The following is a 16,662-nucleotide window of genomic DNA, read 5'->3' as shown; positions in this document are numbered from 1 at the left end:
CCCAAGCACAGCAGAATCACACAAGGAGTCTTCTCAAAATGCACATTCCTGATCCACCCTAGACCCACTAAATGTGAATGTCTGGGATTAGTACTCAGAAATCTTTTATTCTGAAATACTGCCCAGGTGCACAGAGGGGTTTGGAAGCCACTACTCTGTTGTTTTGATTATTGTTAAATAAATGATGTGTTTATATATAGCAGTCTTATTTCTCTTTTGCATAGAGAAACTTACTGTGTCCCTGTCCCATGTATAGATTGTTTGCTGAAACTAACAACAGCAGTAACAACAACAACAAGTTTATCATCTTTGATCAAAAAGTATCAGACCTGGGCTGGCTCAGTCAGAAGAGTATGTGACTCTCGATCTCAGAGTCATGAGTTCGAACCCCACTTTGGGTGCAGAGATTACTACAAAAATAAATAAACTTTTTAAAAAAAGTATCAGGCCTATAGTAAGATGGTAGTTAAAACTAATCTCTTACACCTTCATGCCAGCCAATCACATCCATCCCAGTCCCTTTCCCTGATTCACCAAAGAGACTTTAGGTCCTTGACTCAATATGTGATTGTGTATTTTTCTTAGAATATCTGTGCCACGTGTTTATTTTCCTATGATATTTCTAATCACTGTCCTCCAGGAATGAAGTGTTTCCTGATTCACTTCCAATTTCTATTTCAGTGTCTGATTTTGTGCTTGGTATTTTCCTCAGAATATCCGTGGCACGTGCTTGTTGTCCTATACTAGCTCTAATGACTGTCCTGTGGAAATGAAAAATTCATATCTGTGTGAAGCCAAAGAGGCCTTTGAAATTGGCCTCCTCACCAAGAGATATGATGAACCAGTTAGTGGAAAACAAGAGCTTCACAGTCTTCTCAAAGCTGCTTTTGGCCTCACCACCGTGCACCAAAGACTGTATGGGGAGACAGAGGTGGTCCGTACAGCAAGTCAGCTCTGTCATGAAGCTATGGGAAAGCTGTACAGTTTCAGTACTTCCTCTGAAAGTCAGGAGAGAGAAACTCTCTCTCAGGAGATCATGTCAGTTATCACCCAGGTAAAGGATCATTTACAAATTCAAAGCTTCTCAAACTTAGATGACAAGTCTTATGTTCCAGAGAGTTTCAAGCACGGGTTGGATAAACCCATCTTGCATGGGCAAGTAGATTTCCAAAAAATCCTTGAAACCTATTCACAGCACCACACTTCAGTGTGCGAAGTTTTTGAAGGCTCTTGTGGAAACAACAAAGATAAACAGAAAGATACAAAAACGGGAGTCTGTATCACTACTCTAGAAACAGAGACAAAAAACATAGATACTGTGTGTACTACTGAAGACAAACCACATTTTCAAAAAAGCACGGTAATATCTTCCTCCCACAAGGCTAAGAATGGTCAGGAGAAACTCAGGAGGATAGCAAGGAAAAACTGGACCCGTTCTGATGCCTTTCGAGTCTCCTTGGATCAAGATGGGGGAACTGAGGTTGAGTCATCAGATCACAGCCATGGTGAAGGAGCTGTTTTGAACAAGTCTCTGAGTGACAGCCAGTGCTCCAGTTCTTGGAGCGAATTATCGGTGGTTAGCTCTTCTACCAGCTGGGAGGAAGTGAATTATGTGGACGATAGGTCAACCAGAAAAGAGCCTTGCAAAGAAGTGCACCTTGTGGATACTGAGTGTTCCGCTGCCCCGTCTGAAGACATCAGTGAGGAAACCAGACCTGTACATCCACTATCTTCAGAGCTTCACGGTCTCTCTCTCCAAGTGTCCAAGGATGACAATTTAGAGTCTTTGCAAAGTCAACTACACAGCCACGTGCCCTTGAAAACCTCCCATCCTCATAACACAACAGGCATGTTCTCAGTGTCTGGGGTGGGGCTGTTAGAAGGAGTTCCAGAAGATGTGCAGAAAGCCAGAAATAGGGGATCCAGAAATACTTCTGCTCATTCCAGACCCTCGTTTGGTTCTGTTTCTTTGACCTCTTTTGATGCTGGTTGGCCCAAGAACACAGCCACATTCCCTTTGGTCCGAGAAGAAGAAACCTTTGAACTAATTGATGAATTTCCAGAAATCAACTGTGATGCCAAAGACAGGCATGCAGAGGAAATCAAAAGAGGCACAGGCCTTACATTTAAAGAAAGTTCCGCCTGGGTTGACCCGGAAGGAGAAACAGCAGAAAAAGAAGAAGATATGCCCTTAGACTCTGACATAGTCATGGAGGATTCCCTGGGCCAACGTTCCAGGACAGCACATAGCTTTTCCACTCTTCATTGGCCTGTTCAAAATCCTGACTCAGGAAAGAGCAGTGGCTCAGTCAAAGAGCAGGGCATCGACCCTGATGCCTCCACAGTGGATGAGGAGGGCCAATGGCTCGACAGCACAGATGTTCACCCCACAAGCAGACGTGGCTCTTACAGCCTATGTGCTCTGAGACAGTCGCGTGGTCAATGGCCTGAAACCCCCAACTCCTCTGTAAGCAGTAACATTCCCTCCTCTGATTTTAGCAAGGACTGCACTACCACGGAGGAGGGAAACAAACTAGGAAACATGCTAAACTGCAGCCAGAACTCCACCTCGTCCTCGGCAGGGTGGTTGAAATCACCAGCATTTTCCAGCGGTTCTTCTGAGGGGGAAAACCCGCAGTCCTTTCTGAATTCCAGTGGAAGTTCTTTTGTTTCATTGCTGGGAATGACAAGGCAAGAGATCCTAGAGGCTCGAACCCTGCTCCCTGATGACTTTGAAAAACTTTTGGCAGGGGTGAGACATGATTGGCTCCTACAGAGACTGGAGAATACAGGAGTTTTTAAGCCCAATCAACTGCACCAAGCATACAGTAAGTACAACCTTTCTAGTAGGTACAGCCTCAGGAAGCATCTATGATTCTGATCTAATAGCTCTGGGGTTTGGATCCAGGCATGAGTATTTTTTAAGAGCCCTCCAGTGGCTTTGTATAAAGCCAATGTCAATAACCTTTGCTTCAGGGTATTCCCGTGTTTTGCCTGCTGCCTTGAATTCAGACTAAAAAGACAGTTCAGGTTGTTACAAAAAAGGGCAAAACATTCCACTATAATAGGGTTTCCCTATTTTCTATTCCCTATTTAGGGACTCTGAAGGTTCAGAATCACATTCCTTAGAGTTAAGTAACTACTTTATTGTTATGTGCCAGTTTACAGGTGAAAAGCCATATGTACATGATCTCATACCCATTAGGGAAACATTATCATCCCCGGTGTACAGATAAGAAAAAGAGAGGAAGCCCAAAGTTGGAAAAACAAAACAAGTTGTACATTTCCTCCTTTCTTCTTCCCTCAATTCACTTACCCTTCCTATGTATGTGTGCAAGAGGCCCACCTTCTGTTTCCAACCCAGCTTCTCTGATTGAGTTGCCCAGCCCTCATCACTATCTTCCCCAGGCTCCAGTCATCTCCCTCCCCAACCCCAGACCCATGAGTTTATCTTATTTTAAGTATTTTTTCTCCTGAGTCTTCTGTTCATTCATCCATTAACATGACCTAGATGCACAAGGTCCTTGTTCACTTTATTTTAACTTGGATCCCAAAATGTTGCATTTCTTCCTTAGGGCTCATGTCTTTCCCCCTCAAAGAAATGCTTTCTTGCTAGCACTGTTCCTCCTTTCGTTCTGGTGGAGACAGTTTTTACTTTTCCTTCCTATCTTTTCCTTTTCCAATTGAGTACCATCTTCGTACAGTAGCTGTATTTTCTCAAGTAATTCCTGGACTTTCCCAGCTTAAACAAAACAACTCAGAGAAAATTAAGGTGCACTTTAATATGTAACCATGATTTCTGGAGTTGCCAGGAATCTCTGAGGTATACTCATTTCATTTATTTCTATCTATGTGGTCTGGCACAGGTAGTAGCCTCCATTATCTGGGCCCTCCAGATAATTAGAAGATGCAAACATGTATCACTCTTCCAATTTGAATTCTGGCATTTTACTGTTTAAAAAGCCCTTTATTTTTCACTGCTTTCTCATATATATATATATATATATATATATATATATATATATATTTTTTTTTTTTTTTAGAGAGGGAGCGGGGGAGAGAGAGAAAGAATCCCAAGTAGGGTCCACACTGCCAGTGCAGAGACTGGTATAGGGCTTAGTCCCATGAACCATAAGATCATGACCTGAGCCAAAATCAAGAGTGGGACGCTCAATCGAATGAGCCACCCAGGTGCCCCTCCACTGCTTTCATACAGAAATTTTAGCCTTAATCCCTCTCCATCACAAGAAAAAGGTTTTGTGAATCTTCATTATATTTGCAAAGCTTTACTTTTTTATTGTACTTCACTAACTTTCTAGTAGTTTTCATAGAGAAGGCTAAAATTTGAGAAAATGTCTAAAGAAGCTAAAGATTTCAGACAAGCTGGATTAGGATCTGTGTCACTTCAAATTTATTCATGAATTGTAACATCCCTTTGAAATAACATCCAGGGGCGCTTGGGTGGCTCAGTTGGTTAAGCATCTGACTTCCACTCACATTATGTTCTGGTTCATGAGTTCAAGCCCCACGTCAGGCTCTGTGCTGACAGGTTGGAGCCTGGAGACTGCTTCAATTCTCTGTCTCCCTCTCTCTCTGCCCCACCCCCCTTGTGTGTGTGCAGTCTCTCTCTCTCTTTCTCTCTCTCAAAATAAAATAAACGGGTAGCTCAATCAGCTAAGTGTCCGAATTCAGCTCAGGTCATGATCTCACAGTTCATGGGTTCAAGCCCTGTGTCGGGCTTTGTGCTGACAGCTCAGAACCTGGAGCCTACTTCGGATTCTGTGTCTCCCGCTCTCTCTATGCCACTCCCCTGCTCATGCTCTGTTTCTGTCTCTCAAAAATAAAAATAAACATAAAAAAATAAAAATTAAAATAAACTTTAAAATACAAATAACATCCATTTTTTCTTACCTTTTTTCAGATGCTCTTTTATTAAAATATTCTAAAAAATCAGAATTATGGACAGCCCAGGAAACTGTTGTGTATTTGGGGAACTACCTGAATGTGAAGAAGAAAGGCAGACAAAGAAATGCTTTCTGGGTTCATCATCTTCATCAAGAAGAAACTCTGGGGAGGTATTTCTTTAAAACATCTATACCACTAATGTAAAATGGGCTAATTATGCCTTTCTCTTAATTAATCATTTATGAAATTTTGAAAGAGCTGAAAAATTTGGCCAAAATACATATTTCAGGTGTCTACTCCTTCCTCCAACTCATTAATTAATTAATAGCAATTACCACACATTGACCACCATTATGTCAGCCATTTTACATAGACATACATGATGTCAAACCTATCAGGGAAACATTATTATCCCCATCGTACAGATAAGAAAATGGAGTTTCTGACCATGTGGCAGGACAGAGAGCCTTAAGCGCTCCCACTAACAAATGCTGACAAAAAAATCTAGTTAAACTACAAAAGCCCCACTTATAAGTAATAAATGAGCCTACAAAAAAGGTAGGAAAATCCTTTGAGCCTACAGATATGAAGCATATCCAGGGATATAAATGTATATCGAGCCCCTAGGACACTCTGTACAAGTTTTGAGTGGGGTAGGATGAGACGGCAGCTAGTGATAAAAATTACACATGGAAGGGAGTGAGTTTAGATACCATCCATCCGTATACAGCAAGGATTCAGGAATGGATACGTCCTCAAGGAAAAAGTTTTCTTAAAAAAACACTCACCCCATTGAGGTAAACACCTGGAAAATTTTTAATTTGGCCTTAGTTCTTGACAACAACTTTAAGCAAAAACTTACTTGAAAAATTAGTAACCATGTTACTATTTTTCCCCGTGGAGTCTGAGGCCTACTTTTACATCATCTGTGTGTTGGAAAAGACCTATCAGCCAAGAATTTTAAGGTGAACCCTGTTCTTTATCCAAATCCAAATAATTTAAGAAATAAGTAGGAAGAGAGGAAGTAAGAGAGAGAGAAATTGGGTGATGCTTAAAAAGTGGAAGTACATTTCTTGAAAAGGTTGTTGATGATAATAATAGTAGAAAGAATAAATATATTTACCAAGTATATATTTGCCAACCCTCATTTTAAGTCATTTTTATACTAATCTAATCAATCATCACAAAACCCTATGAGGTTAATATTATTATCCCCATTTTACAGATGAGGGAACTGAGGCGCAGAGATGTTAAGAAACTTGTATCCAATGATGGAGCCGTGTGTTATGGGTTGAATGATTTTTTAACAGCTGTGTGCCCTCAGCCTCAGATTCATATGTTGAAGCCCTAACCCCTTGTACTCAGACTAGGATCTTACTGAAATAGAGTCATTGCAGATTAATTAGTTAAGATGAGGTCGTACTGGAGTAGAGTGGGCCCTTCGTCCACTATGATTGGTATCCTTATAAAAAAGAAATTTATTTTTTTAATGTTCATTTATTTTTGAGAAAGAGAGAATGTGCATGTACCTGCACACACGAGGGGCAGAGAGAGAGGGGGACAGAAGGGACCCAGGCACCCCTCTAAAAAGGAAATTTAAAGAGAGACATGCACTTGGAGGTGCCTGGATGGCTCAGTCAGGTAAACATTCAACTTTGGCTCAGGTCATGATTTTGCAGTTGGTGAGTTGGAGCCCCACGTTGGGCTCTGAGCTGACAGCTCAGGGCCTGGATCCTGCTTCCGATTCTGTGTCTCTCTCTTTCTTTGCCCCTTCCTACTCACACTCTGTCTCTCTATCTCTCAAAAATAAATAAACATTAAAAAAACAAGAGAGAGATATGCACACAAGGAGAATGCATATGAAATTGTAGTTATTGTTGCCATAAGGCAGGAACCACCAGAAGCCAGGAGGGAGGACTGGAAAACATTCTTCCCTAGTGCCTTCAGAGGGAACATGACCCTGCTGATAGCTTGATCTTGGACTTCTAGGCTCCAGAACTGTGAGAGAATCTATTTCTGTTGTGTAAGTCACCCAATCTATGGCACTTGGTTGCAGCAGCCCTAAGAAGCTAATACACCAGGATGCATCATAGGAGGATCTGAGATGGGAAATAAAAGAGAATAAGAAACATGCAAGATGGAATGAGAGGGTACAATATATGTCTGATCAGAAAAAGATAAGAAAGCAAATATCTATTTGAATAGATAATATCTGATGATTTTCCAGAATTGCCAAAACCCATTAATCTTCAAATACAGGAATCACAATGAATCCTAAGCAGGATAGAAAAGGAATGAGGGAAAAAACTAGAAGAGAGGAGGGGAGGAAGGAAGGAAGGGAGGAAGGGAGACAATCATAAATCCACTTCTAGCCACATTGTAGTCAAACTTCAGAACACCAAGGACAAAGAAACAATCTTAAAAAGCAGTCAAAGAAAAAAGAGTTTACTACTAACAAATCTTTACTGAAGCAAAATGACCCCAGCAAAATGGCATAAGATGCCAGAAAGAATGGGTCTACATTCCCAGATTGATGATCCTGTGCCTAGCACTGGAGGTCCTCTGACAGAATGCTTGGGAAATGATCCTGTACCAAGGTTTGCTCAAAGTTCCAAACTGGTTCAAAGTTCTTGCAGCCCAGAGGTCCGTCCATAGCAGAAATGCTCATGGCACTGACGGAATACCTCTATTAGGACAGCTGGTCCCCTGCAGCCTGCTTTCTGATGCCATGTGGGTTCCTCCTCTGCAGCCACCCCTGTCAGGTTTCTTTTCTGATCCCCAGGAGGCTGAATGGCCAAAACTGCAGCCAACGTGGATTTCATTATCTTATTGGACTCAGAAACTTCTGGAGAAAGTTTTCTCTAGTTGAGGCCTGTAACTCTTAACAGTTCCCTTTGATTTTTGGAGGTCGCTCTGGACGCGTGTGAATTACTCATGAATTCACACCAACGTATAGCAAATATAAACCACAGTAAAGTATGATAGTTACTTCTTGCTCCTTTCAACACTTAATCATTTACTGCCTCATTTATTTTGTCTCCAAGTATGCCTAAGTCCTTGAAATATACATATTTCATACTTCCTTTGAAACACTCAGGTCTGGCTAGCACAATGCTATCCACATAATAGGTGATGATGCAAACAAATATTTGTAGAGATAAAGGACTCGCAAGGGGAAGGGATAGAGGAAGGCTTCAGATTGTTTAGTTAGCCTGTTTAAGACCACGCTGCAGGTAGTAAAAGATCTGGTTGCAGAGTCTGCACTTTCTGGTGCCCATCCTGGCTCCCTTGGTTACCAAGGAAGCCTGGCAGGCTGATTCGTTAAGGGGAGATTTTCTCTATAATCAGTATTATCCTGGATCAGTGTATCAGACAGGGTTCTTCAGAAAAACAGAGCCAAGAAGATGCAAACATATATAGACGAGAGTTATTGTCAGAAATTGGCTTGCATGATTATAGAGGCAGGAAAATCTCAAAATGTGTAGTTGGCAAGGTGGAGACCCAGGACAATGAATGGTGTAGTTGCCAAGGCCAACAGGCTGAAGACCCAGGAAGAGCCGATGTTTCCCTTCAAGTCCAAAGGCAGGAAAGACCCATGTCCAGCTCAAAGGCAGTTTGGCAAGAGGAATGTCTATCTTGGGAGAAGGTCAGTCTTTTGCTATTTGGTCCTTCAGCTGATTGGATTGGGCCTATCCACATTAGGGGGAGCAATCTGCTTTACTCAGTCCATTGATTTAAATGTGAAATTCATCCCAAAACAACCTCACAAAAACACCCATAATAACGGTTGATCAAGTATCTGGGCACCTTATGTCCAAGTGAAGGTGGCACATAGAATTAACCATCACAGTCAGCTAGCATGAATTATGTTCTGTTGTTCAGGAGGCTCTCACAAGATTATTTGAGTCATAGGAGAATTCAAGATAATACTGACTGCCTAAGGTAGAGAAAGAGTAACATCTTTCAAGCAGTTTTGTGTATCTTCTTTGGTCTTTGCTCTCTTACTCTATGGTAGGATCACTTTTGCATTTCTTTTTGTATTTTTTTCCTCTGGTCATAGATATGTTGGGAAAGAATATAAGGAGCAGAAGGGGCTCTGGCACCACTTCGCTGATGTGGAACGGCAAATGACCGCACAGCACTACGTGACAGAATTTAACAAGAGGCTTTATGAACAAAAGATCCCAACACAGATATTCTATATCCCATCCACAGTATTACTGGTGAGATTAAAGGGAGTAAGGGTTTGCTTAAACAGGCCTGTAAATATATGTCAGGTGAGATTTCTGGTAAAATCCAGTAAACTCAGTTACCAGACTCCTTCATCTACTTCATCTGCTTTATCCACTTAGACATGTCAGAACTAAGAAACCTCTCTACCCTGAATATACAATTTGGATCTTGGATCTCCCAAATCACTCTGTGAATTCTGGTATCTGGTCCGCATACATGGTCAAGTTGGCATTTGTAGTATCCTTTCTTTGTGTACTGTCTGTACTTTCAACGAGAGAAGAAGGACCCTGAAGATCATATGTAGTACAAATTATTCCCTCAGCACGATGCATTCATTCCCTGTTTCACATCTGTTGGATCCCACCCCTTGTGACCAAGTGATTACTAAGTCATAGCTTAAACACCTTAGTAAGGACAAATAATTATTACCTTTTCACTTTCAAATAATTCTGGTTGTTAGAAAGCTCTTAGATTTAGCCCAAATCTGTCTTCCTCTGAATTCTACCTGTGAATTACAGCTCTACCTTCTGGGGCCATCGAGACCAATGTGTTTTCACTAAGATATCTCTTTAAATATAGACAGGCAACAATCCGCCTCCACTGACTTTTCTCTTATTTGGATCAAGAATATTCTGCCTCCCCAACTATATCGAATCCTTAGCTCATTCACACCTAAAGGATTTTGTTTTACTTTGGCCAGAGACATTTTTAGACCCATATTCTATTACCACTGATAATAGCTATCATCCATTTTTCACTTTCTTTATGTCAAGCACTATGCCAGACATTTAACACATTAACCTTTGAAACAACTCTGCAAAATAGATGATACACACAAACGCTTAGCTGACATTCCAGTCCTGCGTCCCAGCACATGATCTATCCACATATCCTAACGGGCTAGCTGCCTGGGGTAGGTCCCATCATGGCCTCATTTTTATGTGAGCATTTTAAAGAATAATAATAATTTTAGGTTCTCTTATATATCACATAATGTGTTAACCACCCTACATGCATTTTTCTCATATAATTCTTTTAACACTCCTATAGTGGCTATTATTATAATACCTGATTTACAAGCGAGCAAACCAAAATCTATAACAAAGCTCCTAAGTGGCAAAGCCTGGGTTCAAAGTGAGGTCTACTGGACCCCAGAGCCTGCAGCCTTCCTAGCCATTGTGGTATATTGTCTCCCATTTTTATTTTTCAGATTTTGGAAGGCAAGACAATAAAGGGATGTATAAGTGTGGAACCTTATATCCTGGGAGAATTTGTAAAATTATCAAATAATGCAAAAGTGGTTAAAACAGAATACAAAGCTACAGAATATGGCTTGGCATATGGCCATTTTTCCTACGAGTTTTCTAATCATAGAGATGTTGTGGTCGATTTACAAGGTATGTGAAATTGGGGATTATTTTTTTACTTTTAGTGTTATTCATATGTAAATATGAGATCTTGTAACTAGCTCTTCCAGTCATTATTTAATAGATTGTTCAGTGCCTAGACTACTATGTGTAATTAAATTAATCGATTTTATGGGGTGCCCAGGTGGCTCAGTCGGTTGAGCATCTGACTTTTTTTTCTTAGTTTTTTTAATTTTATTTTTTTATTTTTTAAAACTTACATCCAAATTAGTTAGCATATAGTGCAACAATGATTTCAGGAGTAGGTTCCTTAGTGCCCCTTCAGGAGTAGGTTCCTTACCCATTTAGCCCATCTCCCCTCCCACAACCCCTCCAGTAACCTTCAGTTTGTTCTCCATATTTATGAGTCTCTTCTGTCTTGTCCCTCTCCCTGTTTTTATATTCTTTTTGTTTCCCTTCCCTTATGTTCATCTGTGTTGTCTCTTAAAGTCCTCATATGAGTGAAGTCATATGATTTTTGCCTTTCTCTGATTGACTAATTTCACTTAGCATAATACCCTCCAGTTCCATCCACATAGTTGCAAATGGCAAGATTTCATTCTTTTTGATTGCCGAGTAATATTCCAATGTGTATGTGTGTGTGTGGGGGGGGGGTGGTGTGTGTATATACACACACACATACCACATCTTCTTTATCCATTCATCCATCCATGGATATTTGGGCTCATTCCATACTTTGGCTATTGTTGATAGTGCTGCTATAAAGATGGGGGTGCATGTGTCCCTTCAAAACAGCACACCTGTATCCTGTGGATAAAGAGCATCTGACTCTTGATTTCGGCTCAGGTCGGGATCTCATGGTTCGTGAGTTCAAGCCCTATATCAGGCTCTGTGCTGATCGTGCAGAGCCTGCTTGGAATTCTCTCCCTCTCCTTTTCTCTCTGTCCCTTCCCCACTTGTGTTCTCTCTCTCTCTCTCTCTCTCTCTCAAAAGAAATAAACTTAAAAATAAATAAATAAATTTAATAAATTGATTTTACTATATGTAGCAAGTGCTGTCTGAAAAAAAAATGTGTAAAGCTTCTACAAGTGTCTAGAGTAATACATAATCAGTGAGAAGATCTGCCTCACATTCTGTTGGGCTTAATTCTAGAGCAAATCCACAACAGCTTTTTAAAATTTCACTTAAGTGTATTTGAGTGATGTAGGTTTTTTAATATTGCATGTTTTAATATGTGAAAATCTTTCCACTCTCATTTCTTCAGCCCTTTACCCTTATTACAAGTGTGATATTGGGTTTCATAAATGGTGATCATTATGGAACAGAAAGTTGTGTGTACAAAAATCTGACTTTTTAAAAATTTTCTGCATTTATATTTTAATTTTGTTTCAGTTCATCTAGTATTTTATTTATCAGAACTATTATACTGATATAAGAGCCAATACTCTTTACTTCATTTAAATGATAAATGAGGTTTATTATAATTATTTTTAATAATGATTCTATGACCATTCCCCAAGATTTTGTCTACTCCCCTTCTGTAGCATTTATCATCACTCTCTGTCATATTATATATTTTACTTATTTATATTGCTTCTTAATCTGTCCCACTTCACCAGAATATTAGCTCAATGAGTGTAGGGATATTTTTTATTGGTTTTTTTTTTTGTTTTTTTTTTTTTGAGAAAGAGAAAGAGAGTGCATGTGCATGAGTGGGGAAGTGAGAGAGGGAGAGAGAGAGAGAGAATCTTAAAATTTTTTTAATGTTTATTTATTTTTGAGAGAGAGACAGAGCATGAGCGGGGGAGGGGCAGAGAGAGAGGGAGACACAGAATCCAAAGCAGGCTCCAGGCTCCAAGCTGTCAGCACAGAGCTCTATGTGGGACTTGAATTCATGAGTAGTGAGATCATGACCTGAGCTGAAGTCTGACCCTTAACCTACCGACCTACCGACCTACCGACCAACCGACCGACACACTCAGGGGCCCTGAGAGACAGAATCTTAAGGAGGCTCCACACTCAGTGCGAAGCCTGACTCAGGGCTCCATCACACAACCCTGGGATCATGACCTGAGCCAAAATCAAGAGTCAGCCACTCACCAAACTGAGCCACCCAGGCACCCCAAGTGTAGGAATTCTTGACTCACTCATTCATTGCTAAATCCCCAGTACTCAAAACAGTGTCTTGTACAGTGTGTATACTCAATAAGTATTTGTTAAATGAACAGATGAATATATGAATTAATGAGTTAGGCACTAAATAAACTTATGCATCATGAAATAAATATTCAATATATTGTGATCTTAGTAATTAAACTAAGTGCATTTTACTGCTCTCTAATTCCTTGAAAATTGGTGATCTAGGTATGTCATAGCTGACAAACTTAATTACTCAGCATTTAGTTTCCCTTTTTAAACCAATTATTGGAGTATGCAATACCAAATCCCTTAGCAGAAATTTATTAGAAGTAAATCATTATGACCAGGTTTTTAAAATATCTCTTTAAGCATATACATTTTATTGCTCTGAAACACATTACTGACATTTGTAGAGGATTTAATTCTCATACATATTTATTTCTCTTTTAGGTTGGGTGACTAGTAATGGAAAAGGGCTTATCTATCTGACAGATCCCCAGATTCACTCTCTTGATCAGAACGATGTCACTACCAATTTTGGAAAGAAGGGAATTTTTTACTTCTTTAATCACCAGCATTTGAAATGTAATGAAATATGCCATCGTCTTTCTTTGACAAGACCTCCAGCTGAGAAACCAAATAAGTCATAGACTATCTGGCTTGGTAATGGGATGGGCTTGGTGCCACTCACGGGAGCTGGGTCTTCCTCTTCCCCCAGGCACACACAGTATCGTGAAGCCTGGTCCCCTCAGACTTAGGCAGGGCTGTGGGACTACTTCTGGCCAATGACTTGTGAGAGGAATTAGTGACTATCCATTTCAGACCCATATTTAATTGCCAGTGTGACTTGTTATGGAGTTACTTCTGCCACAATTACCAAGAATATGTCAGGAGACAGCTGCTTATCGGCATAAGTCCTACAATGAGGGCAACATGGAAAAAGCCCCCAAGTGACCCATCATGGACACAAAACAGATGAGAAATAAACTTTTGTGTTTAAGCCATTGAGATTTTGGAGTTTTTTGTCACTATCAATGCTGATACCATGAGTGTTTTTCTTATTGCAATATTTAGGAGTTCTCTGTACATATTAAAGAATTCAGGACATTGTGATAGAAGTTACGGTTTTTTTCTCTTTGTCATGTGACATTTGACTTCATATGAAACTTTTTCTTCCATGCAGAATTTGTTTAATACAGTTGAATTCATTAATATTTTATTTTATGGCTCCTAGGTTGCATGTCATATGTAGATCCTCCTGACCATGGGTTTATTTTAATCCCACTATATATATATATATATATATATATATATATAAAATATATAATACTTATATTTATATTTATATATATACTTATACCCATATATATACACTTATACTATATACTTATATATATACTTATATATACTTATATTTATATATATATTTATATTTATATATATATATATTTTTTTTTTTTTTTTGAGAGAGAGAGAGAGAGAGCACATGAAAGTAGGGGAGAAGGGCAGAGAGAGAGAATCCCAAGCAGGCTCTTCTGAGCCCAATGCAGGGCTCAATCTCACCACCCTGAGATCATGACCTAAGTCAAAATCAAGAGTCAGAGGCTCAACCAAGTGAGCCACCCAGGCCCCTCCCCCACCATATTTTCTTCTAGTGCATTTACATTTGTGAAAAGTGTGAATGAAGAATAGTGCATTTTAGCCACAACAGTCCACTCCTTGCAGCACACAGATCTGCTTCTTCACACAGGTGTGGGGGGCAGCTCATCCAGGATCTTTCTAAAAAAAACTTAGAAAATGGATATTGGTGAGGTGTTCCTTTCCTGAAGTTAGGGTTTGGGGATGCAACTAGTTTTCACCCTTTCCCTCCTCCACAATTCATTCTAAATTTCCCTCATTGTTTAGTATTACTTCCGCAAGTCTTAGTGTTTACCTGGTGATGTGACTCAGACTTACATATGTGAAGTTTCTGCATGCTTGATAGAGCTTTCTCAGGGGTTACTGCACACATCTGTTCACAACTGCGTCAGGGCAAGTGAGAACAATTCAGATCTGCTGCTGTGGGGAGTGTGGTTGACTGGGAATCCAGCTTCCACTCCACTGGGTCCACTGCTGAGTTCATGGTGAAGTCACGCTCCCCAGTGTGCTCTCAGCCACTGACTCAGCAAGGCCAGGACACTTTAAACAGGTAACTGCACATGAAGTCTTCCCACTGGCCTGATCAAAAACTTCTTAACACTGCTGTCCTCTAAGACTCTTCCTGCCGAACCTTCCTTTGTCTGCCTTCTCCTTTCTCCTACACAGATGTCAGACCTGTGTACTCTTGTTCCCACTGCTGAGCCTTTACAGTCATTTCTCCCAATAAATATCATATATGTCTAATCCCTTTTTGGCATCTGCCTCCTAAACAACCCAAACCAACACAAGTTTATTAAAGAAATGGGAAAAACCTCATCCTATTCACAAAGAGGGAGGGGTGCCTGGGTGGCTCAGTCAGTTAAGTGCCCAACTTCAGCTCAGGTCATGATCTTGTGCTAAAGTGCTACATGAGTTCAAGCCCTGCGTCAGGCTCTGTGCTGACAGCTCAGAGCCTGGAGCCTGTTTCAGATCCTGTGTGTGTGTGTGTGTGTGTGTGTGTGTGTGTCTGCCCCTCCCCCCACCTCTCTCTCCCTCAAAAAGAAATAAACGTTAAAATTTTTTTTTTTAAAAATAAAGAGGGAAAATCATATTGTCTCAAAAGATGCAAAAAAAAAAGGTTATTTATTGAAAATCAACTCATGGTAAAAATCTCTTTGCAAACTAAGCACAAAGGAAAGCTTTCTGGATCTGATAAAGGGTTTTTTTAAACTTTTTTTTAAGTTTATTTATTTTGAGAGAGAGAATGTGCACTAGCAGAGGAGGGGCAGAGAGAGAGGGAATCCCAAGCAGGCAGAGTCTGACTCAGGGCTCAATCCCACCAACCATTAGATCATGATCTGAGCCAAAACTAAGAGCCGTCTAAGCTCCCCTTATTTTGTTTTAAAAAACAGCAATATCATGGGGGTGCCTGGGTGGCTCAGTCTGTTGAGCATCTGACTCTTGATTTCAGCTCAGGTCATGATCCTGTAGTCATGGAATCAAGCCCCGCATTAGACTCTGCACTGAGCATGGAGCCTGCGTAAGATTCTTTCTCTTTCTAGCCCCCTGCCCATCCCCCAAGCACGGTCTCTCTCTCTCTCTCTCTCTCTCTCTCTCTCTCTCTTTCTCTCCCTCTCTCTGTCTCTCTCTAAAAAAAAAAGAAAAAAAAAAAAAAACAAAAGGAAACCACCATACACCCCTTAATGAAATAATAGACCTGGGAAAAAATCACTGATAGAGGAACTTTACAATGGAGGAATCAGGCTGATGTTACTTACACCTCAATCAACTGTATCACTAAAAGTGGGACAATAAATCAATGATATAATAACACTTTGGGGACAATTAGGGATTTTTAATGTTTACTGAGTGTTAGATAAAATTAGTGAAGTGGTATCTTAAAACAATACTAAAGCCAAAAAAAAAAAAGTGAAGGTGGAAGTGAAAAAAGCTTGGTTCTTTTTTGGTAATGTTGAAGCAGGGATACAGGTACATGAGTATTCATTATATTAGCCTTTCTCATTTTGCATATATTTTTTAAATGTCATTTTTTTTCATTGGAAGGTCATAAAAAGGAAGAAATACCAAGGATAAACCAAAGAATGGGTTGGTAGAGATGATGAAAACTGTGATTTGTCAAACTAGCTAATCAGGAAAGAATATAAGAAAGAGTGTTCAACAATGTGAAGTCCTGCAGAAAAATCAAGAAGAAATAGAATATGTATTGAGTGAGGGCCTGAGGATAATGAAGAGATTGGTGACAGATAAAACAAGCCATTGATTGACAGAGTGACCCTTCGGATATTGTAGAACAGAGATCAGCAAACTATGGCCCCTTGGGTCAAATCCTGCCACCATTCCAAGTTTTATTGGAACAGAGCTACACTCATTCCGTTACATA

General features: G+C 40.1%; 1 protein-coding gene across 5 annotated transcripts in view; it reads left to right on the top strand.

Annotated features, from left to right (window-relative positions):
* The window catches only part of ALPK1 (alpha kinase 1), a 126,466-nt gene extending 112,799 nt beyond the window's left edge, over positions 1-13,667 (top strand). For all 5 annotated transcript variants that reach the window (XM_042935671.1, XM_042935673.1, XM_042935669.1 and 2 more), the window contains 5 exons: positions 713-2,828; positions 4,922-5,075; positions 8,966-9,128; positions 10,349-10,535; positions 13,095-13,667. In XM_042935671.1, the coding sequence (XP_042791605.1) occupies positions 713-2,828; positions 4,922-5,075; positions 8,966-9,128; positions 10,349-10,535; positions 13,095-13,294 (2,820 nt within the window). In that variant the 3' untranslated portion in view covers positions 13,295-13,667. The remainder of the gene's footprint in view (positions 1-712; positions 2,829-4,921; positions 5,076-8,965; positions 9,129-10,348; positions 10,536-13,094) is intronic.
* Positions 13,668-16,662: the final 2,995 nt, after the last annotated feature.

The sequence above is a fragment of the Panthera leo genome, chromosome B1 (assembly GCF_018350215.1).
Source record: "Panthera leo isolate Ple1 chromosome B1, P.leo_Ple1_pat1.1, whole genome shotgun sequence".
In the NCBI taxonomy this organism is placed as follows: domain Eukaryota; kingdom Metazoa; phylum Chordata; class Mammalia; order Carnivora; family Felidae; genus Panthera; species Panthera leo.
The sequence above is the reverse complement of the archived record's forward strand: the minus strand, read 5'-3'. Positions and strand labels throughout refer to the sequence as shown.